The following is a 25,173-nucleotide window of genomic DNA, read 5'->3' as shown; positions in this document are numbered from 1 at the left end:
ACACTTCCTTCAGCCTATTCAATGGACACGGGCGCTGACGTTACAGCGGACAGGGCACTGGACTCGAGGGAGAAGACGCCTGCTGGGGGGCCCTGGACAAATGGCTTCTCTGGGCCCAGCTCCAGGTCTGTAAGATGCGGTGCCGCCTCCTGCCTCATGAGGCTGCCCTGGCACAGAGAAAGCACGAGCACTTAGTACTTGCCCATGAAAGCCAGTCCCCTCCCCCAGGCCCCGGTCTCAAGCCGAGGTTCCAAGTTGAGTGCAACGTTGATGACACGGCAGCCGCATGCTCAGAAGTAAGGCAGAGGGGTTGTTTGATGGAGCAGAGGTCGAAGGGCATGACCCCCCCTGGAGGGCATCTCTCTATGTCCAGGGAGAACAGAAGGCTCTGGTGATGCAGCCCCTGGATGCCCACCTCCAGCCACCCCGTCTGTGCCCCTCTCACCTGCAGCGTGTCCCCAAAGGAGAGCTTGTGGATGACATGGGTCATGTCCGGGTTCTGTGGCTGGGCTGTGGCACTGTGTGTGGACACGTGGAAGTTGCCTGGGACCTGGGGGAGAGATGGAAAGTTTAGGAGTTGGGTCGGCTGCCCCAGAGGGTGGGGTGCAGGGCTTCACCCTGGGGTCAGGCAGATCTGGATTTGGATCCCAGCTTGGCCACTTCCCAGCAGTGGAACTTTGCAGGAGCCTCTGGTTCCTCGTCTGTGGAAAGGGGGTGACAACAGTGGCTACCCGAGAGGACTGCTGGGGCTGTGGGTGGGAGGGTGCATGTGAAGGACCCAGCTGGGTGCCTGGCACAAGACCACGGCTCGAAAAGGCAGCTGCCCACCATCAACTTCCTGGCTGTTTCCCCCCCCGGGGGGTCGGGGAATGACCTTTAGGCCTGCAGACTAACGAAGCTTCCTTGAACTCCAAATCAACACCAGCACCCACCCAAATCTGCCCCATCACCCTAGACTGGGGGTTCCATGAAGGCAAGACCACAGCAGTCCACTTTCCTCCCTGGGTCTCAAGGCTGTGCAGAGCGCAGCCAGTGAGAGTTACTGAATGGATGTCTACTCAGTGAACGGCGCTGATGAGGCAGGCCTCCACGGAGTCTCCGGGGGCCTCTCTCCTCCCAGCTGCTCAGACCAACCCTTGGTGTCGTCCTGGCCCCGTCTGACGTCCCACCCATCAGGAAATGCTGTCATCTCCACCCTCAGGACGCCCAGCATCTGAGCCCTCAAGCCTCTACTGCCTCCCTAGACCAGACAAGGCGGCGGCCTCCCCACTGGCTCCGGGCTTCTGCCCTTGGGGTCCCCAGGCCTTTCCCCAACAGTAGCCAGAGGGGGCCTTTTGAACCCAATGTTTGATCCCGTCACCCCTCTGCCAGGACCCTCCAAAGCTTCCCTTCTCTTGAGTTGAAGCCACATCCTCACGTCCTCTTCTGCTTCCTCCCTCTAGCCACGCCGGCCTCCTGCTGCGCCGGCAAACAGTGCCAGTGTGGTCCTCGGGCCTTTGTGCCTGCGCCCCCTTCCTGGAACCCTTTTCCACATGGCTCTCCCTCAGGCCTCTGCTCTCGGGCCCCACTGACCCCCACATCCCCCAAGCCCCTTACGCCACTAAAGCACTCAGCGTCACCCACCATCTTATCCTCATCTTGTTCTCATCTGTGTTCTCCCACGAGAATATAAGCTCCACGCTGGCAGGGTTTTTGTCTGATTTGATGCTGTGTTCCCCAGGCTCTGGCACAGAGCAGGTGCTTAATAAATATGTATGGGATGAATGAAAGAATGAGTAAATGACATTAATCCTTAAAACAGCACTTTTGGCTTTGACACCTGATAATTCCCATTTTACAGAAAAGGAAACTGAGGCTCAGAGCAGTGAAGAAACTTGCTACGGTCACCTGTCAAAACCACGGCCATCGGACTTCCCTGGTGGCGCAGTGGTTAAGAATCCTCCTGCCAATGCAGGGGACACGGGTTCGAGCCCTGCTCCAGGAAGATCCCACATGCCACGGAGCAACTAAGCCCCTGTGCCACAACTACTGAGCCTGCGCTCTACAGCCTGCGAGCCACAACTACTGAGCCCGTGTGCCACAGCTACTAAAGCCCGCGCGCCTAGAGCCCGTGCTCCACGGCAAGAGAAGTCACCGCAATGACAAGCCCATGCACCACAACGAAGACCCAACGCAGCCAAAAATAAATGAAAAAAAAAAAAAAAAAAAAAAAAAAAACACCCCACGGCCATTGACCTCAGCGGCCCTGGGCTGATGGCCATGTGGAGCCAGCCTTTCAGGAGGTGCAAAGCTTGGGAGATGATCCAGACGAAAGCCTGGCCTTGGATGAGCCCCTGCCTGCTGTGACACAGACTTGGAACAGAAAATGAGACTGCATGACCTACACTGGACCAGAGGGATGCAAAGACTGTGGGAGCCACGGGGGAGGGCCCCCAACGCAGCTGTGGGTGTTCTCAGGGGAAAGAACACCCTGTGCTAAGGCTCTGAAGATGAGTCTGCGTCACTCAGGAATAAGGGGAAAGGCATTTGGGCAGAGGGAACGGCATGAACAAGTATGGAGATCAGAAACTGCCCAGTTGGTGGGCATGTGTAAGAAACTAGAAGAGTTTGGTATTACTGAACCCCGAATAAAGAGACGCCTGGGGGAGTGGCCACAGCAGGAAACAAAGAGGCATTAAGAGGGAGGTGGGGCTGTTTAGCAAAGGCCCCAAACACCACACTGAAAAACTCAGGGTTTATTTTATTCCAACTCAACAAAAGTTTAACGAGCTGCACTAGAGAAAGGAATGAGGTTTACGGCTTAGCATCCGCTTATTTCGTAAGCACGCCTGTCTCCAACACGAAGTTGTGGGTTTCCTGCAGGAATATTAATGTCTTCACTAGGGCCTAAGCTTTGGACTGACGTGAGAGGTACCAGGCTAACAGGGCACGGCCCAGGCTCAGCGAGCTCACAGTCAAGTGTGTCATGGGCTGCTTGGAGGAGGGGGCAGCCTGCTGGGTCTGGCTGGGGTGAACAGAAACAACAGCTCGGCAAGATCTCCCTGGAGGGATAGCACTGCCCGCTTCAGGGGCCCAATTACCCGTGGTAGAGTAGCAGGTGAGGGCCACATGCGGCTTCCAGTCCGTCCTCTCTTCTTAGCTGTGGGACCTTGGGCAAGGTCATTAACCACTCTGTGCCTCAGTTTCCCCATCAAGAAAATGGGGATAATAACCAAAAAAGGTTATGGGAGGATTAAATGAGGTGAATACAAAGCCGGTGGCAGGTGTTATTGGGTTGGGTTTACAGGATGAACATGTTTGAGCCAAGAGACAAGAACCCTCCCAGAAGAGGGAACAAGCACGTACATGGGCAGGGTGTGGGGAAAACCCTACTGTATTCTAAAAATACTTTAAGCTTCTTTTTGAGTTATATAAATAATACCTGGATATATTTTCACTATTAAAAATCCATGTGATAGGGCTTCCCTGGTGGCGCAGTGGTTGAGAGTCCGCCTGCCGATACAGGGGATGTGGGTTCGTGCCCCGGTCTGGGAGGATCCCACATACCGCCGAGCGGCTGGGCCCGTGGGCCATGGCCTCTGGTCCTGTGCGTCCGGAGCCTGTGCTCCGCAACAGTGAGAGGCCCGCATACCGCAAAAAAAAAAAAAAAAAAAAAAAAAAAAAAAAAATCCATGTGATAAAGTCAGAACTAAAGTCCCCATTGCCTACCGCCCCCAGAAGTAAGAAACAAATAGCATCCGGTGTGCATCCTTCAGAGTTTTTCTATGCAGTGACATGGGGCCTCCCATGGACAGGGCCGTGGGCAGAGTTCAGAACTGGGTTTGGAGTCTGGGCCTCACGCTCCCAGAGTTAGGTGAGTCAAGGAGGCTGGCGCCCGCACATCTGCCACCCGCTGCTGCCCCTTGAGGCTGTGACTCAGTGACCCACTCCCCCTCGGCGCGGAATCCATCACAGGTGGCTGACTCACGCCAGCACACGCTGGGCTGAAGAAAGCAAAGACGACGCTTTTAGAGCTGTGACTTAGGAACCTACGTCATTGTCTCTGACGGGTTTTAAAAACATATAGATGGAGCCAGGCCCCAAACCCTGGCCCATCCTGTCCTCCAGGGGGGCTGGGTGATTAAGCAAGGACTCCGGGCTGCTGGGGGCCTGCTGGGGGCTGCTGGTGCAGCTTGAAACATGTGAACTCTGACATCTGGCTGCTGGCTGACTTCCTGATGGATGAATAAGGGGGCCACAGGGCAAGTGTGAGCCTGATGCTGGGAGATATAGGGGCGGGGCCCAGCTGCTGACCTCACCTGTCATCACGGCTGGCTTTCTTATCTGAGCACCCCCTGACTGAGAGCTCCAGGAAGGCACGAACTCTTAACCTTCCAAGGGTGGGGGGCAGAGGCTGGCCTGAGCTGTGACCGAGATGCTGGCCAGAAGCAGCAACAAGCAGGGGTGCAGGAGACGGAGCAGGGGCCCTGGTGCCAGGCAGCCTGGGTTCAAACCCCAGCTCTCGGCACTTCAGCAGGTCACTTAATCCCCTGTGCCTGTTTCCTTAGGACTGTTACAAGGACTAAATGAGTTCATACTGGTAAAGGGTCGGGTGAGAACCCAATAGGCGGCGGCAGCCAAAAGGTGAGGGCTGGTGTGACCCTTTTCTAGAATCTCAGCTGTCCCCTGACCAGAGAAGACCCACTTCTTGGACGTTATCCATGCACATTTCATGAGCACACTTGCAGCCAAGTGACGGCGGGTGCCAGATGATGAGATCACAGACACCCCACTGACAGCAGATAAGGCCAGCCAGGGAAGGGCACCGAGACTTGTCCCATCCCTACTGCCATATGTGCTTTACAGATTTTAATCTGTTCACAACTCACAACCTGTGAGCGCAGTATCATTACCCCATTTTACAGATGAGGAAACCGAGGCTGAAAGAGGCTAAACTGCCCAGTCATTCAACCAGTGAGCACTGTAGCCGGGATTCTCAACCATAGGTCTGTCTGACCCCAAACAGCAAGCTCCGGTTCAGCCAGAGCCAGCGGGAGGCCTCACTGGAGCCTGTCTAAGGGAAGCCACCCACAGCCTGGGGCATGTTTGCCAAGCTGAGGAGAGTGTGGCGCTGGGCCATCTCCTGGGTGGTTGTCCTGTCTCTCCTGTGCCCACCCCATACTCGGTGCTGAGTAAACGTGGTCCCTCCTGTTCACCGTCTGAGGTGTTTATATCTGTTTAACCCAGGTGATCATACCCTCCTAGGGGAGGCCCCCCCAATAGGGAGGCACGCATGTGTCTGTTCATCTTCAACCATCCTTCAACCCCGAAGACAGGCCTTCCCTTATGACCCTACCTCAGGGGGTCTCCTCCTTAATTCCCCACCATAATACCCACTTCGTTCTCTTCCTGGCTGCTTCATCAAATTATATATTGGCTTGTTTGAGTGTTTACCTGTCACCCCGTAATAGACTGTAAGTGCCACTAAGGGCAGGGACATCAGTTGCTTCTCTGGGCACTGCACCCCAGTACCAAGTGTGGAGCCAGGCACACAGCAGACACTCAAGAGCAGGATGTATGAGTGAATGAGCCGGGGGCGGGGGGCGGGGGGCAATGGTCAAAGGAAGTCAGAATGTGATATGGACAAGAGCAACATAAGGATCATGATGGGAGGGGCAGGGGCAGGGGAGGGAGGGCTCCCACTCAGGCACCCATGTCAACGAGACCTGTGGGTGAGCAGCAGCTCTCCAGGCACACACATGGGGGCAGAGAGAGGGCATCAGAGGCAGAGTGAGAGCCTGGCCCACCAACAATTCGCCCACCTCCCTGCATTGTGCCCACACTGGCCTTCCCTCATCTCCAAGGCGTGCCATCCACTGCAGCCAGCATCCCAAGGGCTTGGCTGTGCAGTGGCCCCTTCTCTCCCACATGGGCTTTCCCTGAAGCACATGGGTCAGTGGTCCACCCCATCCTTGCAGTACCAGCCCTCCTCTTTTTTTTTTTTTTTTACTTTGTGGTACGCGGGCCTCTCACTGTTGTGACGTCTCCTGTTGCGGAGCACAGGCTCCGGACGCACAGGCTCAGCAGCCATGGCTCACGGGCCCAGCCGCTCCACAGCATGTGGGATCTTCCCGGACCGGGGCATGAACCCACGTCCCCTGCATCGGCAGGTGGACTCTCGACCACTGCGCCACCAGGGAAGCCCAGACCTCCTCCTTGATGCATGTTCTCTTCCAGATTCTGGGGCCCACTCAGGCCTGGTTTCCTCCTACCTATCTGGCTGCTCCTTCTTTCTTTCCTCCCCACTTGTAAACACTGGCATGCACCAGAAATCGGTCCTCAAACGGCATCCTTATCAAGACCTTAGGTTCTTACATTTTTGGTGCCGTGGACCTGCTGCCAGTCTGCCGGCACCTATGTTGTAAATGCTTTAAAAGTTTCGAATGCATAAAACACATAGGATCACGGAGGAAAGAAACGATGTTTTAAACAGTAATGAAAATAGACCAGACATTTGCCCATGCCTCTTTATTAATGCAGCAAATAATAAGACCTGGTCGCGGATCAACAAATTACTGTAATTTCAAAACAGCAACGAATGGAAACAGCATCTCAGAGTGACCTGTGACAATTTTAATGTGCTATACATACCGGCAATTTCTATTGGTGACAAGGTCAAGGGTGTTGCTAATGCTACTATGGTTCACTGCCTACATGCATCATCGAAGAGGACGCTAAATTAGAGTTAGAGCTTCATAAAAACAAACATGTCCTTCTTTTTCCCCATCCAGGTTCACAGTCTCTTTGAATTTGATCTGCATTCCCTGGGGCGTCTGTGGACCTCTCCCTAGGTAATCTAGCGTAGACCAATGATCCTCAAACATGAGTGGCATCAGGATCCCCCGGGGGGCTTGTTGTAACACAGATTCAGGAGATCCAAAGTGGGGCCTGAGAATCTGCATTCTTAACAGGTTCCAGGTGATGCTGATACTGCTGGTTTGGGGGCCTCACTTTGTTTGTTTTTATTGAAGGATAGTGGATTGACAATGTTGTGTTAATTTCTGCTGTACAGCAAAGTGATTCTTTTCAAAATATTCTTTTCCGTTATGGTTTATCACAGATATTGAATATAGTTAGCTCCCTGTGCTCTACAGTAGGACCTTGTTGTTTATCCCTTCTCTATATAATAGCTTGCGTCTGCCAACCCCAGACTCCCAATCCATCCCTTCCCCACTCTCCCTCCCCCTTGATTACCACAAGTCTGCTCTCTATGTCTGTGAGCCTGTTTCTGTTTTGTAGGTAAGTTTGTGCCATATTTTAGATTCCACATATAAGTGATATCGTATGGTATTGGTCTTTCTCTGTCTGACTTACTTCACTTAGTACAATAATCATCTAGGTCCATCCATATTGCTGCAATCTGAGGGCCCCACTTCGAATAGCACTGATGTAGACCTGTGAAGGCCAACATCATCTGTGTACCGATGACTCCTACATTTACATCTCCAGCCCAGAGCTCTCACCTGCACTCACTCCACAAGCACCCCCTCAACTTCCAATTTAACATCTCTAATGGGAATCCTGAATGAAATGTGTCCAAAACTGAAGGACCGAGTCCCAGCCCCACCTCGCACAGAATCCATGCTTTCCCAAGCTTCCATACTTAGAGAATGGGACTGCCTGGTTGTCAAGACAAAAACCTAAGAGGTTTCTCTGATTCCACTCTTGCCCTCAGCACCCACAACCAATTGATCAGTAAGTCTTGTTGACTCGTTCCCTAATCTGGACCCTTCTCTCCAATGCCACTGCCACAAGCACTGTCTGTGACCTCTGCTCTTGGTCCTGTCCAGTCTCTCCCCAAACAGATGACAGACTGATCTTTCTAAAGGTTTGCTGTCCAGGAGAACTCTCCCTGATGATGGAAATGTTTCTTATCTGTGCTAACACAGTAGCCACTAGCCACATGTGGCTATGGAGCGCCTGCAGTGTGGCTAGTGAGACTGGGGGCCTGAATTTTACTTAATTTTAATCAACTTAAACGGAGCTGGTGGCTACTGTATTGGATAGTGCAGTTATAAAGCATAAATCCGACTGCATTGCTTCCCTGCTTAAAACCTTCAAATGGCTCCCATCACAAGCACCGTAAATCCTAATCACGGGGCACAGCAAAGACCCTGTGTGGTAGCTAATCAGCAAAGAGAGTCCCCATGAACCACACCTCCCAGCACCCGCACCCTTGGGTGGTCCCCCCCGCCCCCATGGAACCTGGGCCAGCACCTAATTCCTATTAAGCCATGAAGTTTGGCAGAAGTGATAGTCTTTGCTTTAGCCCTTAAGGAGCCCTGAGCTGTCATGGAAGAAAACCACATGGAGAGACCACATGGAGACAGAGAGACAGGTCCAGGTGTCCCAAGCATCTGGGCCAAGGCTTGCAGCCATCCAGCGGGGACTGCAGGAAGGAGGGCACACTGTCTAAAGGGGGGTCATTAGCTCCAGATCGTTGTTTCCAGTGAAACTCGGGCCCAGTGCGGCTAGAGCCTCTGACTTTTAAAAGCCAGAAATCTGGACTCCCGGTCTTTTGATATTGGCTCTGATGGATCTGAATACTGTATGGGGCAAATGTAACTGGTTTTTGGGTTGTATGTGGCCAGTGAGTTTGCAAGCTCTGACTGAGATGGCAAGGATTAGAGGAAGGGCATCTGAGCAGAGGCTACAGGAGGGCAGGCAGAAGCCAGTGGCTCAGCCTGGCTGGGATTGGGAAGGGGAGTTGTGGGACATGGGGATAGCTGTGCAACCTTGGCTGAGATACTTAACCTCTCTGGGTCTCAGGTTCCTCATCTGTAAAATGGTGCCACCTCACAGGGTTGTTGAGAGGCTCCACTGTGATAACACATAAAAAGAGCCGAGGAGGGACATCCCTGTTGGTCCAGTGGTTAAGACTCCGTGCTTCCAATGCAGGGGGCCTGGGTTCGATCCCTGGTCAGGGAACTAGATCCCACATGCCACAACTAAGAGCCTGCATGCAGCAACTAAAGATCCCACATGCCACAACAAAGATCCTGTGTGCGGCAATGAAGATGCCGTGCGCTGCAATTAAGACCCAGCACAACCAAGTAAATAAATAAATAGAAAAAAGAGCCGAGAAGAGTGCTGGCTGCTGCCGGGATTTCCCAGCTCTCCCAAATGCGCTCACACCTTTAACTTAGGATCTGAAGTTCCTGGTTCTAGTGACAAAACAACAGTAATACCTGAATGGTCCTTTGGAGCTGACCAGGTACTTTCAAACCCATCCACTCTCACTCCTCCCCTGCTTCATTCCTCATCACAGCACTTACCACCCATTGAAATGCTTTTCAGTTTGCACACTGTCTGCCTCACTCCACTAGAACGGAGGCCCCACCAGTGCAAGAATGCTGCCCACCTAGTCCAGGCATTGCCCAGAGCCAGTAACCCACCCTGGAACACAGCAGGTGCTCCATAAAAGTGTTTTGAATGAATGAATGTGTAATAGCTCATTTAATCATCACATACATTTTGTAAAGTAGAAGTAGAATCATATTATTATATCATCACATCCTCAGCCTAAAGGTGTGGAAACTGAGGTTAAGACAGGTCTAGTGACCTGGACGGCATTGCTTGGCCAAGAGGGGGTAGGGCTAGGATGCACACTCGGGCTCAGGGCTGCCAATTCTACCGTCTTCTCACCACCCACTCCTTCTGCATTGGGGAGAGAAGTAGCTCCTTCCTGAACCAGCCAGCTGGGGCTCCAAACCTCAGGGAGCCTGAAACCCACCCCCGCCCCCGGATTCTCAGCAGGAACTGCCAGGTGCCTGGATGCTGGCCCTCAGCTTGCCAGGGCTCTGGACACGGGGGAGGGCAAGTGGGCACACAGCTCCACCATCCAGTTTCCAGGGAGGAAGGGGACCATGGGGATGGGGAACAAGCTGAGAGGGGACCAGGCAGGGTCTCTGTACCTTGTTGATGCTGAACTGCCCCTCGAAGCGGCAGCCCCCACCATTGTTCAGCGGGATCTTCATCGAGTTGTCAATGTGCCCCACCTCGTGCCTGCCCATCTCATCCTGGATGTCGAGCCCGACCACTGCAGGAGGCAAGGAGAGAAGAGTCACAAACATCCAGAAAAACGCGACCAGTCCCCTCCTCTCGGGACCCCTCATTCATCCACTTCATGGACAGGCAGGGCCCCTGGCCATCCAGGAGCTCATGGTCTAGGGCCCAGAGCCACAGAGAAAGGGTCAGCCAGCAGAGGAGGAGGAGAAAGTGATGGCTGGACCGAGAGCGAGCGAGCGAGCGTTCCTGTCCCCTGCCCCTGCCCCTGCCACTGCCGGCTGGAAAGAGTCGGGGAAGGCAGTAGCTAAGTGGGCCGGGGATGGAGGACTGCAGGCTGCAGGGGTGCAGAGCCTGCTAATTGTGATGCAGCAGAGGGTCAGGCTTAGGAGGTGGTCTGAATCCCGGCCCTGCCATTTATCAGCTTGCAACCTTGGCTGAGGCACTTAACCTCTCGATGCCTTGGTTTCCTTCTCTGTAAATGGCGGGGGTGGGGAGAGGGAGTGAGGAGTGGGCGGGGGTGACAATTAAAGCTTACTTGGAGTATCACGAGGATCAGATAATTAATATGTGTCGAAAATGCTTAGAACGGGGCCTGATGCTCAGTAGGTGGCAAGTACCTAATAAATGTCAGCACTTACTGCATCTCAGACAGTCTCTGGGCTCCCTGGGCATCATTCAGGCTCAGGCAGCCATTCAGTCACACCTTCCTTTACCCAATGCCCGCTCCTCCAGGCCCTGCCCTCCAGGAGTGTGGGCACTTTTCTGGGTTCCTCCGTGCACTAAATGGGAAGTCTGGGGCCTGGAGTCCTGGTCCTGACTCCAATGTGACTCTCCATCACCTACTGTGACTCAGCTTCCTAATCTGCAAGATGGGCAGGCCCAAGCCAACTGTATTGCCTGAGATGGTCCAAGAGGCAAGCGAGGATCCCTGTAAACTATGGAAATGCAGAGATTTCCCTGATAGGAGCGCTAGAAAGCAGGTTGCGATACAGAGAAAGAGCAGCTGGAAGCAATTTTCAGTGAGCTGACTGTAAAAGGGAAAAATGGGAACAGCCCGGTTTTCCTCAATGGGCATGGAAGTATGCGAGGGCCCATCCATAGAAGGGAGTGTGATGCGCCACTAAAAATGATGCTTCCGGGTCTGTTGTACGTGGGAAATGCTGATGTCGTAATGTTCGGATGAAAAGAAATGCAAGCAGGTCCCCGTTTGACTCAGCAGTTCCACCCCCGGGGAGCCCATCCTCCAGACGCACACGCATCCAGACGTGTGCACCAGGCTCTGGGCAACCTTATTTGAAATTGTGACGACTGGAAGCAACCCAACTGCCTGTCAACGGGGGACTGGTCAATGGCACAGCCCCCTCCGGAATGCTGTGCAGTGGGTACAAGGAATGAGCTAAACACATATGTGGGGAGGGGCGGTCTGAGCTCTGGGGCTGTCTGGACTGTCCTGTCTCTCCTATCCTGTGGTTCCAGGCTCTGCCCCTACACCGTGGCACCTCGAGCAAGTTACCTAACCTTTTTGTGCCTCAGTTGCTTGTTCTATCCTAGGCTTGCGAGGATTAAAAAAATTAAAACAGAACTTACTACGGGCTAGACACTCTTCCAAGTGCCTTTTCCATAAGAAGGCACCATCTGAACATCCCTGTAGGGCAGATAATATTATCAGACCCATCCTATACTGGGGGACACTGACGCACAGAGAGGTTAAGTAACTTGCCTGAGATCTCACAGCTAAGAAACAATGGTGCTTGGGTTGAAACCCACAGAGTCTGGATCCAGAGCCCACACCCTTTGGCCACTCTGCTAGAACACCTCTTATCTTAAGGCACAAACACAGCCAAAGGATTCTGGACAGCGCCTGTCCCCGAGTAAGAGCTGAATAAATGGCAGCTGTGGTTATTATTTTACTAATATTATGAGTAATATAAGAACAGCTCCAAGATATAAATGGAAAAAACAAGAAATCCCAGAAAGGTTCCCTTGTAGTTGGGTCCCAATTATGTAAAAAGCAAAAAAAAAAAAAAAAACACCAAACATGACATATGTTTGCAGACAGACAGACAGAGATACATAGGGGTGAGTGAAGGGGTCCCTTCCCTTCAACTGCTAACAGGGGCTTCCTCTGCGGTGGTTGGCATGTGGGAAGCACGTACTTCTTTTACTTTTTTCTTTACATATTTCTGTATTTTGAACATGTATCTTTTTTAAAAATAAAAAAATGTATCCCTGTATTAGTTGTTTACCAGAAAAAGATTATTTTTAAAAGCAGGATATGAGATTGCACAGGCAGCATGATCTCAGCCATGTTTAGAAATGCAGGGAATGGAAGGCCAACGGGATGGAACAGCATCAAGTGTCAACTGATGTTGCCAGCGGAGGTGGAATTATGGGCGACTTCTCTCTCTGCTGCTCTGGATTTTCCAAAGGTATAATAGTGAGCACGCATTTTCTTTTTCCTATAATAAAAATTCGAAGTTCTTTTAAAGAAAAGCCTAAGTGCGGGGCTCTAGTGGGAGCCGCTGGGGTGGGCAGGGCCTGGTGGATCAGCACAGCCAGCAGCTTCAGGTCGCCCACCCCTCCTGGGCCACCACCTGGAGCTGGGACCGAGCCTGGAACCACATCCTTTCCTGCTCCTGCCCCGCTGGTCCCAGTCCTCTGGCCTAAGAATTCCTTTGCTCCAGAGACACAACCAACTCCTGAATGAGAAGCTGACAGACAAATTATTTTTCTGAGAGAAAGAGAAAAAATAAAAATAAAACCAACCCATTTCAACAGGTTCCCGGGCTCGGGGCCCATTGTGCATTCAAAACTGTGATGTAATTCTCACCAAAAGCAATAACACAGCTGAATCTCTCCCTATCTCTGCCACAGACCCGCCCAATGTTCTGCCTTTCAGGAGTAAGGAAGGGAGGAGAAGGAGGAGAAGGGCCTGCATGGGGTCCGTGCCAGGCTGGGGCAAAGGGACAGCTGGAAACACGGCCTGCTCGTTAACAAATGTAGGAACCAGCTCATTAGATCCTCCCAACGACCTCAAGCAAGAGATGGCACTATGCCCATTTTACAGTTGAGGAAACTGAGGCTCGGAGGGGTCATCTTAGCCACGGTCACACAGTTTTAGTAAACACAGGAGCCAGAATCGGACTCTAAACCAGACTCGCAATAGGTTTTGTTTTACACAGGTAATTCATTCTCCTGGTTGAAACACATAAAGTAAAACAAAACAAAACACACAGTCACGCAATGGAGTGTGAAGTCAAAAAGGATGTTTCCCATGGCTGCTAACAGCTCAGAGCTGCATCCTTCTCCCGGTGACTGCTCTTGGCTGGTTGGAGGTCCCCTTGCCTTGGGATGCTTGGGAGGTTACACGGCCCCCACCAATCCCCACACACCACCCTGTACCCATCAGCCGAGGATATGGATACTAACAGCCCAGCCCCCTTGCTACCAGGTGAGACAGACTACGATGTCATTCACACGCCATGGCTCCCCATGGGATCAGGCCGCAATTAGACGTCAGCTGAACACACACCTCTGCCTGTCTTCTCACCTCCCTCATGCCCTTACAGGTTCCTCCTGGGAGCCCTCTCTCAATAAACCACTTGCAGAAAATCTACGTTTTACTTCTTGGCAGCGTGACCTCAGAGACACCGCGCCCCACCCCCCCGCCACCCTGCAACATGGCTACTCTCCAGAGGTAAACCGTTGGCAGTGTCTTGTGTTTTTTTATTCCAAAAAAATCCAAGTGCATGCACATTTGATTACATCCTGCCCCACAAAAGTGGGGAGAGCTTCCTGCTGCCCGTTGTTTGCAGCTTGCCATCCACTTAACTTGTCCTGGTTATCTCGCCATTTCTGCACACACAGTACTGTCTAGAGAAGTGTCTTGCCAGAGCAGAGGGCTGCTGGGAATACTCACATTCACAGTGCAGATTGGGTAGACTGATGTTCAGGCTGACGTCAATTTTGCCCCCGCTGTCCTTGTCCGGGTCATCGACGTACAACTCGTTCACACTGAAGGAGACAAGTACAGAAGCCTTGTTGAGATGGGGACACCCATCCCGGCTGCAGGGGACAGCCAGGGACACTTCACTTGGTGACCACTGCTCAGACAACCCAGACTCCCATCTGGGGGAAACCTGGACCTGCTCAGGCACAGGGGGACAGGGCTCCCATCTCCGTGGCGCTCTCCAAATGCGGGCCTTACCCCTTAGAAGGAGGGGAGGAGGACTGGACGGGATGGCGGCAAGAGCACGGAGTCAGACGGATTCATTTTCCAATCCTGGCTCTGCCACTTTTCTATGGAACTCAGGCAGATAATTTCACCTCTGTGAACCCTTCTGTTAAATGGGGATACCACCACCCACTGTTAATGGGGTGTTCTGAACACTCACATGAGAATTGAGACCGTTCTAGGGATCAGGGCCTGGTACCAACAGGCACACGGTTCCTGACTCCCTCCTCTCTTGAGCTCCCCCACTCAGCCCCACACCCTCCCAACCCCCCAGCCAGCTGGGAAGTCGAGGATTCTCTGGGTACTCATCCTCACCCAGGCTCTCACAAAGCCCTAGACACAGCTAGACTAATACATGTATTACTTTCCTGTGGCTGCTGGAATGAATTATCACAAAGTTAATGGCTTAAAACAATACACATTTATTCTCTTATACTTCTGGAGGTCCGAAGTCTGAGATGGGTCTGCAGGGCTATACTCCTGGGGAGAATCGGTTTTCTTGCCCTTTTCAGGTTCTGGAGGCCTCAGCTCATAGCCCCTTCCTCCATCTTCCAAGCCAGTTGCAGGGCATCTTCTCTCCTCTCTGACCTCCTAACTCCCTCTTGTAAGGACTCTTGTGATTCCATCCTGCCCACCTGGATAACCCAGGATCATCCCCCATCCCAAGACCCTTGACATAATTACATCTGTAAAGTTCCCTTTACTATCTAAGGTAACATACCTGCAGCTCTCAGGGACAGGGACGTGGGCATCTAGGTAGGGCGGGGGAGGCATAGTGTGGGCAGGTGGCTCTATGGACAGCTAGGCCATCTTGCTGTTGGGGACAATGGCACCACATTGGGATCTGTTAGCAATATGCTAAGTATTCAACAAATACTTTTTGAGCACTTACTACCTGTCAGGCTAGAGACAGCGAGGAACCAGACAGACATGGTCTCTGTCTTCATTGAGCTTAGAGAGACCACTCAGCTCCTAAACAAACACCTTATCCCGACTTTGATGGAAAGCTGTGGGGTGCCGTGGGAGGGACTCATGGGGTGATGGACCCCTGGGGAGAGTGGGCTGGGAAGCCGTCTCTGGGAGTCGAGGTCTGAAGGATGAGTAGACTGTCCTGGCAAAGAGGGAGGGAGGGTCGTCGGGACAGCACTGCAGAGGTCTGGAAGCAGGAAGGGCATGGGTCATTGGGCTAATTGGACAAAGGTCACCATGGCTGCAGCACAGAGCAAAGGGAAGTGGGTGCGATGCAGTCGGAGAAGGGGTGGGGGCCAGGTTAGGTGGGCCAGAGGCCATCAGACTGGATCCTAAGCACAGCAGCATGGTCAGGCTGGCACTTTGATAGGACCCCTCTGGAGGCTTAGGACCAGAGGGCCCTGTGCACTAGGGAGACCTGGGAGGCTGCTGCAGTGGTGCAGGTCAGAGATGGTGGCCTGGACCCAGAGTGGTGGGGGTGGAGAGGAGGGAGGGATGCAGGTATGGTGTACGGAGCAGCCAGGACTCACTGATGGACAGGGCACAGGGGCGGGTCGAGGGAGGCATGCAAGCAGATGGCCACGTTTCTTTCTGGAACCATTCACTGGGCTGGGAGCCCCTGGAAGAGGAGCAGGACTATCGGGGAGAGAAAGGTACTGAGTTCCATACGGCCGTGCCGAGCTCAAGGTGACTTGGAGACACTGCCGAGGAGCTGCTGAAGGGACACCAGATGGCTGTGGCTGAAGCTCACTTCTGATTCCCAGGTAAACTCCCCGCGGGGAGAGGGCACCGATTCTAAAGGCCAGCCTAATGGGCAGCTATGGGGCAGTGCTTGAGGTGGCCGGGCTGTGGTTATTTTAAACATGAATCAGGCCCCGTGGGTCCTGTCCACAGGCTGTAAAATAAAGGATTGTCAGCTCTAAACAACTGGTCTCTAAGAGAGCCCTGTAAATGGCCACTTCTCTGGGAAAGAATGAGTCAGGCCAGGGCAAGGGCACTTCATTTTCACTAAGACCCTGTCTTTGTGCCCCTGGCTCCTAGTGTGATACAGCTGATGCTCAATTAACAAGAAAAGGGAGGCTCAAAAAGATACCTAGAGCTTGTTTCCTTGTGGGGGTCACAAGGATGTTCCCAGAGACCAGAGAGCAACCGACTCGGTTGAGCCTTCAGATCACTGGGCCTCCAGGCCATTAAGCCAGGAAAGGCCCCAATCAGGCCTATATGCATTCATCATATCCCTTCTGCTCCTGTGAAATGTCCTGATCCCGATTTTATTTATTTATTTATCTTGGCTGTGCCACGTGCCACGTGGGATCTTAGTTCCCTGACCAGGGATCAAACCCGTGCCCCCTGCAGTGGAAGCATGGAGTCCTAACATTGGACCACCAGGGAATTCCACTGATCCCCATTTTAGAACCAGGAAACTGAGGCTCAGAGAAGGTGAGTCCCATCCCCAAGGTCACACAGCGAGAGCTGGCCAAGGTGGAACCCCAACTCAGGTCTGCCTTCCACCAGGCTCTCCAGGGCTCATGCTGCCTCCTCTCCCTCTCGTCCTCAGCATCCAGGATCAAAGGAGAAATTGAGCGGGGCCCTTGTCCTCTGAGGCCACAGGGTGTGAGAGAGGAGACAAGGGCCTGGGCTTGGCAGGCTCATAGCGTTGGCCCACGTCAGAGATCAGGAAGAACAAGTGAGCCAGTGGCAGAGGAGCGATGGGGACCACAGGAGGTTATGCTGGAGGAAAATCTACTTCTTCACAGCCAGATGCTTTCTTAAGCCTTCAGTGCCCAATTTCTACCCCGCCTTAATTCGCAGCTCCGTAGGGTTGCTGAGTAATGAGATCACTGGGTGATTCACAGAACATCACGGACGGAGAGCCCCCAGCTTCCCTTCCCAGCTGAGTGAGACTCTTCCTTGAAGCTACTCACCTTTCCTACCTGGGAGGCTGGGCCCTTGCACATCACTGAGAGATTGTGGGATGATGTCATCCCCTGGCAATCCTCTGGAGGTGACCTCAACACAGAGCGAGGTGAATCCCAGGTGTGGCACCAAGGTGAGCTCACCCTCGAGGCCCCAGGAGGCCTCTCCCAGCCCACGGAGCCCAGGCTCCCAGGGGCTGAAGCGCCGCCCCAGACAAAGGGGCCCAAGTGCTGGGGAGGAGATGGAAAACTCACTGGCCTGCAGAGCTTGGGGCCAGTCTGGTTCCGTAAGGCCGGGACTGGCTGCTCCCAGGCACCTTCCGGAAGGGCTCCAGGCTGCAGGATGAACACGGTTCAATCACCTGTGCCGCCCGCCCAATGAGGTCAATACAGCCGCCTTCCAGGTCCAAGGAAACTGTTCCAGGGCCCCTGGCCTCCTGCCACCCCATGCCAGCGCTGCAGGCCTGCCCTTAGTACCACTCGCAGGCGCCTGCCAAGGCTAGTTAACGTTCTTGGCGGAACTGAGTTTAAAAGGCAAACAGAGGCTAGAAATCAGCCCACCTGGAGGGAGACATCCACGCTTTTTGTGGATTTCACCGCTGCTGTTTGGGGGCTTTTGTGGGCCTGACTCCTCCTGTCACCAGCATGGGTGATGAGAACCCGCGGGGAAGTGGCAGACAGATGTGGGCTCACCTCCTGGCTCTGCCACTTGGAAGCTGGGGGACCTGGGACTAGTTGCTTCGCCTCTCTGAGCCTCAGTTTCCTCAACTGTAAAACTGGGAAAGCTTTCTATGAAGTCTGAAGATAGGCAAGATCAATCTATGGTAATAAAAGTCTGAACAGTGGGGGTGGTGGTTCCTGACTGGGAGGGGGCTCCAGGGAACCTCTCAGGAGGTGGAGACGTGTTGTCTTGATGGGGCGATGGTGACATGGATGTGAACACAGGCAAGCATTCATCAGGCCTCACCTTTAACATTTGTGCACTTTGCCGTGTGTACGTTATACACATACCTCACAAGAAAGAAGGAAAGGAAAAAAGGAAAGAGGGGAGGAAGAAAAGGAGAAAAAGAGGGATAATGGTTCTAGCTACTTCACAGGCCTGTGTGAGGACTGGCAGTAAAGCTACAGGCTGTCCCGGGGCCAGGGGTGTGCATGTTATCATTTGTGTCTGAGGGCTTAGCACAGAGCACAGGCCCCTCTGGGTAAAGAGAATAAGGCGGCGTGTTGGATTTCCATGCTCTCAGGGCTCAAATCCTAGCTCTGCTACCCACAGGCTGGCTGACCTTCTACAAGGGGCTTTGCCTTCTTCACCAGCCTCAATTTCCCCAGATGTGAAATAGGGACAACCATAGACAAAATCTTAGAAAATAGTATGTGCCCAATGAATATTCACTACTTTTATTGTTTTCTGTTTTTTTTTTTTTTTTTTTTGCGGTACGCGGACCTCTCACTGTTGTGGCCTCTCCCGTTGCGGAGCACAGGCTCCGGACGTGCAGGCTCAGTGGCCATGGCTCACGGGCCCAGCCACTCTGTGGCATGTGGAATCTTCGCGGACCGGGGCACGAACCCGTGTCCCCTGCATCGGCAGGCGGACTCTCAACCACTGCGCCACCAGGGAAGCCCTATTATTATTATTAATATCACAATGTTTACCGAGTTAATAATCACAGGCACGGCAACAGGATCCACCTCACAGCACTGTGGTGAGGATTAAACCTGTGTGCAAGGCCCCTGGGATATTCTAAGGCCCACACAAAAGCTTGCCTTGCTTATAACTAATGCAAGATGTCCTGGTTCTGAGCACCCAGCTGGTGCCAGGCACTATGCTGGGGCCTTTCACATATATCAGTACTATCTCATTTAAACAGCAAGCCAGCATTTAATCGGAGTTACTGTTCTCTTTACACAAGGATAAAACAGGGCTCACAGGAAGGAAGATAAAAGATTGACCAAGAGCACACAGCCAGGAGGAGGCAGAGGCAGGACTGGACGCTGGAGCCACTGATGCCCAGAGCCATGCTTTTTCCACCACATTCCACTGGGTGGGGCAGGATCAATGAAAGACCCAGAGGCAGGTGGCCCCCAAGCAGACCTGCAATGCAGGGGCCACCATCTTTCTGATAATCTGCAGATGCCCACCCCACACCACCCATGGCCCAAGTACCTACAGGACAGGAGGTGCTAAGGGCTCCACTCCCTTTGTGTCCCTCAAGCCTCCCTCTGTCATCTCTACCCATCACACCTCAGGAGCTGCAGCATCCGCCTCCTTCCCACCCACAGCCCTGCCCAGGATGAGGGCTCCCTGAGCGGCAGCAGAGAGCTCGTGCTCACAACCTCTGTTCCGGGGGCGGGGGGGGGGGGTGCGCACATTCCAGGTGGGGGACGCCAGACTGCGTCGGACTGCATGGGGGTCAGTAAGCAGTGGCCATGTAGGGAGAGAGGAAGAAAGGGACCAGGGAGGTTTGGGTGGGGGGAGAGTAGGTGGAATGTAACGGAGGGCCTTGAAATTCTAGGCTGAGGCGTGAGTCCAATGACATCTACAGAAAACAATTTTATTTGCTTTTAGAAGAGCACTTGAATACTTCGGATTCCTGCCCAAAGTCGCTGACCTCCATGCTTAATAATTTGATCTAATGGAAACTTACCCAGCAGTGAGGCTCGCAATAAAGGGCTTGGGGTGGGAGCGGGAGGGGAGGGATGAGGCTATGCAAGCAAGCTCTCTGGGACCTTGAGTTTTAAATCTGGACCATTCCAGGTGTAAGTTAGTGTACCTATTACCTATCAGGCAGATGTCCCCATAGCATCTCTTTGCAGCCACCTAGTCCTGACCCCACCCCTTTCTCCAAAGCCATCATCCTGGGACCCTCAGCCCCTCTGCCTTGGGTCATTGCCCAGCCCCCTCACCAGGCCTTGGACTCCAGGGTCACCCCACCCCAAACCCATCTCTGCAAGAGGTGATCTTCCCGAGGCACGAACCCCATCCCATCACTCGATGCTCAGAAGCCTTCAGGCCACCCATGGCTCTTCCACGTGATGACCGTGGCTCCCTACCCGGCCCTGGCTCACAATCCAGGCCTCAGAGTGGGTAGGCTCGGCTCCTAGGGAGCCGTCGAGCTCCTCCTCCTGGCTAAGTTACTGGCCTACCCACTCTGGGCCTGCTACTAGAGCGTGTGAGGACACAGTTCAAGGTAATGTCCAAGTTCCAACTCGGTGGGCAATGGCTTCCTGCCTGTGAGGCCACCTCCCCCAAGAAGGGCGCATCCAAGTCTCCCAGTGAACTGTTCTGACCAAAAAGCAGCAGATGCCATGTCCGCGGGGCTCCAAAATGCTCTGAGCAGAAAAGGACGGGATATGGGGGTCTGGGTACCAATTCTAGGCTTTGGCATCAGACAGGCCTGGGTGTTTTGTTTTGTTTTGTTTTTTCCCTCCTGGCCACTCCACACAGCATATGGGATCTTAGTTCCCTGACCAGAGATCAAACTTGTGCCCCATGCAGTGGAAGTGCAGAGTCCTAACCACTGGACCACCAGGGAAGCCCCAAGCCTGGGTTTGACTCTCGCTCTAACCAATTACTAACTGCACTGTGGTTTTAGCTTCCTGGTGCCTCAGTTTCCCCAGCTATAAAGTGAGACTAGTGTCAACAGTAGTACTTGGCTCAAGGGGTTTTGTGACCTTTAAATAAGATGAGCATTATAAAGTGCTAGCTTAGGTGGCTGGCATGTGGTTGCCTATTACAAATCACAACTGAAAAGTCTGAGTTGTATTAAGCTATAAATGATCAGTGGAGAGCTCCAGTTACTACATTTTCTTATTATAAATCCTCATCATGTTAATAATTAAGAGCAGCCAGAGCCTGTGCAGTCACAGACTGGAATGTTCTGTGGCCACATTCTCTGAGGAGCAGGATGCCGCTCCCTTACAAACACAGAGCCTCAGAGCACCCTGGGGGGCCACTTTCCCAAGTATAATTAATGTCCAGGTTGAAGTCCAATCACCCAAACAGGTTTCCCATCCTGCCGGGCCGGGCCAGAATAGCCTCTTATGTCACTGATAACCACAGGCCAGCGTTAGAGCAATGTTGATCCAACCAGAGGTGACCTCATTTCCTTGGGTTACAATCTCATGGCGGGGGTGGGGAGGCCAACCCACTGTGGTCACAAAACTGCCAGGGAGGGCCAGCCACCCAGAAAAGGAAAAGAGTTGTGACCTGCGGTCCTTCCCAGATCAACAGGGCTTCCCAGGGGTCGGAGAAGCTTCTGAGAGAGGAAGGACCCCAAGGTGCAATCCTCTGTCCTCTGGATTTTCCTGTGGAGCCCTCGCCCGCGAGGACACCCTTTGGGCAACTCTTGCACCTTGGTCACAAGGCCGCAGAGAGACAGGAGGCATTAGGGATACCGCATCATCACGGATGGAGCCTCTGGCCCGGACAGGTCTCTCTTCTCACCCCCACTGCTCTCTGCCTCTCCCCAGCCCTCTCACTGCCGGTGGGGAAGTGCTTATTAGCCCAGGGCCAGACACAAGGCAAACACTGAATGAATGGCCCCTCGTGTTGTGATTCCCCTCCTCTTTCTTCCTCTCCCGGGGTGTGGTGGGACCAGCATGTTCAGAATGCTCCCAGGAGCCAGGAAGAGGAAGTCCTAGAGAGGGCAAGGGGATAGAGCAGGGGAACACACTGTGCTCTTGAGAAAGAAGTGAGTCCTGCCCTGGTAAATGGAGTGAGCTGTCCGGGCTTGCTCAAGGGCCCTGCACAGAGCAGCGGGGGGTGCTGCAGTCACCTCCTGCTGCAGTCACCTCCTGCTGCAGTCACCAGCTCTGACGTCCAAATCTACCTGTCAGGGTGCTGCCTGGCACTCTGCCTCCTTATCAGCTACGCTGATGATCGGCTGAATGAACTGCCTCTCAGAGTGTCAGCAGGAGGTGAGGGAGGCTCCTTCTTAACTCAAGGGGGGAGACAAAAAAATTAACACTCACAGAGTACTCATTACATGAGAGGTGCTGAGTGGCCTTACAACCTTTTTCCCGTTAGACAGGGAAGAAATATGAAATGAATAAATGCCTGAAGGGATATGGATCTTAAAGTATATCAGGCACCTTTCAAGGTAAATAATCTTCTTGAAGCCTCACAAAATATCCCATACCTTCTCTGTCTCCTATCCTGCTTTGTTTTCTCTTCAGAGCCCTTATCACTAATGGATACATCCCGTTGTGTTTGCTTGTGGACCATCTGTGTCCACCGCCTGCATTTTTGGCTTCTCTGAGCATGAAGTCACATGGTAGTGAATCGGACAGACCTGATGCCTGACTTCTGAGGGCTCAGGACCAAGGATGATCGCCATTAATCCATGGCAGTGTACAGAGCCTGGCCTGACTCGGGTCCACCTGCTCCATATTCTACTCTCCCTGCTTGCTCACTGTGCTCTAGCCACACCAGCTCTCTGTCTTCACATACACCAGGTAATTCCTGCCTCAGGGCCTTTGCACTTGCTAGTGTCCCTGCCTGGAATAGGTAAAGCCTTGCACCTGGCACCTGGGATACAGTCAGGGCTCCCTCCTTGTTGCTGTCACCTGGGTACCACTTCTCACCTGGCTCAGAACATGAGAGCCTGCACAGAAGCCCCCCTCCCAGGGAATGGGGCGTGACCTGGAGAGACCAGCAGGTGCCTGGCACACAGTAGGTCCTTCATAATGCCAGCAGGTCTCAATTTCTGGCTGCTCTCCCTGCTTCCACCTCCAAATCATGATGGGATGACCCGTGAAATATCCAGTGGCCCAAATGTGCACACTTGACTGGGACAGAGTCCAGGGGGAACAAAGTTCCTTGTCTGACCCCTGCCTGGTCAAGGAGTTATGTCTTGGGAAGCAGACAAGCTTCCCCAGACCTGGAAGAAAGCCTTGCCTCTGATGTACCCTCCCTTGTTTGGCCAGAAATACTGGGACCCAGAGAGGTTTGGCAACTTGCCACCTGTCACAGAGCAGTGGGTAACTGAGCAAGGACCTGGCCCTGGATCTCCCAAGGCCTTGTCCAGTGCTCTTTCCAACACTCCATGAGGCTCCTGGGGCTTTGGTGCCATCAGGGTTAAAAACAGGATCAGAGAGACAGGGAAGATAAACTCTCCCAAGTCAGAGGAGGGCGGGAAGCTATATTCAGAAATGAGTTGTGGTGGTGGGGGGATGGGGGGGGCAAGACAGTGGACAAGTCCCCTCACCTCTCTGAGCCTCAGTTTCCTCATCTATAAAGAGGGGACAACTACCTCCCAGGGCTGTTTGAGGATTAAGGTGGTCAGAGCAACAAGGACCATCTTGGGCTGAGCAGCTATGTTTTCAGTTTCCTATTGTCTTGTGGCTGACAGGGAGGCACAGGAAACCAAGAAATTCCATGAGTGAAAAAGAAAATTCCAGTGTTGGACAGGGGAGTGGGTGGCCAGAGCCCAGCCCCGTGATGACTTTCTGGGTTATAAACACGGAAATGCAGAGGCTTGGAAGCCAGAGGTGAAGGCAGGAAGCTTCTGGGTCTAATTCATCTCAGAGGGGCATCTGATGAGGCTGTGACTGAATAATTCCAATGGCATTCGGTGTTACACAGGCCCCAGAGCATTTACTAGGTTATCTGAACAACAGATGATTCTAGGAACTGGGAATGGATTCACAGTGCGTCAGCCCGCTGCCAGGAAGCCCATGCTGACTCCTCACCCAGTGTGGGCCTAAAACAGGGAAGGGGGCTTGGTTGAGGGGGCCAGGCTCCGATGTCAGAACCCCACCCCCTCCACCGCCTCGGGTAGAAAGCTGCCCCCATTTTTCTCTGACTTCTTCCAGCTTTAACATCAAACGACCCTGTGATGACTCAGAGGGAAAAAAGCCCACTGGCCAAACACAGGGACGGCAAACATGAGCAAATGATTTCTGTTCATCTGCGGACCCAGGAGGTGCCTCCCTGACCCCAGAAGGGAACCAAAGTTTTCTCTTCAGCTTTAACAAAGCAATGTTGGTTTTCGCTCAGGCTTTAAAACCTTTTAAGAAACAGAGGAGTGACTGATGCCACAGGCTCGGAAACAGGAGGTAGAAGGTTCGGAGGTTTCTCTCCTTTGTAAAGCCCCTCTCTCTTCTCATCTGGGGTCCCCAGAAGCTCTGGAATGCCTCACCAGTGGGCGATGTAACTTACATTTCTGTCGTTATGAATCCGGTGAGCTCCGAGAGGAAGAGGAAGAGGATGAACAGGCAGCAGCAGATAGAGACTGGAAGAAACAACACAGACACCCAGTTAAGGGTGGTGGGCACTGACGCAGGGAAGCCAGCCCCCAGCCCCTGCCCTCCGAGAAAAGCTGCTTACAGGGAGGGGGACAGAGGTCCACAGATCCTCCCCAAAGCCCCTTCTTACTCTTGGCCTCAATGTGAAGCAGCCCCACTGTCAGAAAGGTAGACCGCCTTTGGAACTGATCTGACCCTCCCTTGCGGACCTCCCCAGCACCCCCATGCCCGCAGCTAGGCAGGTCCTCCAAGGGGCCAGCCCGCCTTCCCTCCATAACAGCATTCTCATGCAGAAGTCAGTCAGAAAATAAGGGCTGCAAGTCGGTGGCCCACAGATGTGTTCTGTTTGGCTCGACTGATGCATATTTTAAAATTTGGAGTTGACATTGAACAATCCAGAGATTTCACATAGAAGTCCAGATTTCTGGCTGCTCCAGAACACTCAAGCCCTTGTTCCCGCAGGGGCTCTGAGCTCACCAGTTGGTCAGAGGCCCCACCATCCCCTCCTGCCACCCAGGTTCCAAGGCCGAGGCAGAGAGTTGGCTGCCCTCCACCACCACCCGCTGTGGTCCCATCAACATTGTGCCCGTGTCCCTAGCAGAGGCAAGAACATGAGGATACCCAGTGCTGTGCTTCCAAAGAAGGGACAACCCTCTGTGGGCGTGAAGAGTTGGGGTCCTACAAGTCGGAAGTGCAGAGAGAGCAGAATGGAGCTCCAGGGTCGGCCCACATCACTTGGATTTACCTCGCCTGCCTGGCCCT

General features: G+C 53.2%; 1 protein-coding gene across 1 annotated transcript in view; it reads right to left on the bottom strand.

Annotated features, from left to right (window-relative positions):
• Positions 1-25,173, bottom strand: part of ERGIC1 (endoplasmic reticulum-golgi intermediate compartment 1) — a 107,428-nt gene that overhangs the window by 23,775 nt on the left and 58,480 nt on the right. Inside the window, exons 3-6 of the mRNA XM_082621494.1 lie at positions 24,326-24,398; positions 13,967-14,061; positions 9,954-10,078; positions 446-550 (exon numbers count right to left, since the gene is read on the bottom strand). Of these exons, the coding sequence (XP_082477620.1) occupies positions 446-550; positions 9,954-10,078; positions 13,967-14,061; positions 24,326-24,398 (398 nt within the window). The remainder of the gene's footprint in view (positions 1-445; positions 551-9,953; positions 10,079-13,966; positions 14,062-24,325; positions 24,399-25,173) is intronic.

Source organism: Mesoplodon mirus (genome assembly GCF_964341445.2).
Source record: "Mesoplodon mirus genome assembly, chromosome: 5".
Taxonomy (NCBI): domain Eukaryota; kingdom Metazoa; phylum Chordata; class Mammalia; order Artiodactyla; family Ziphiidae; genus Mesoplodon; species Mesoplodon mirus.
Note: the sequence above shows the minus strand (reverse complement) of the source record. Positions and strands in the feature narration are given on the sequence as shown.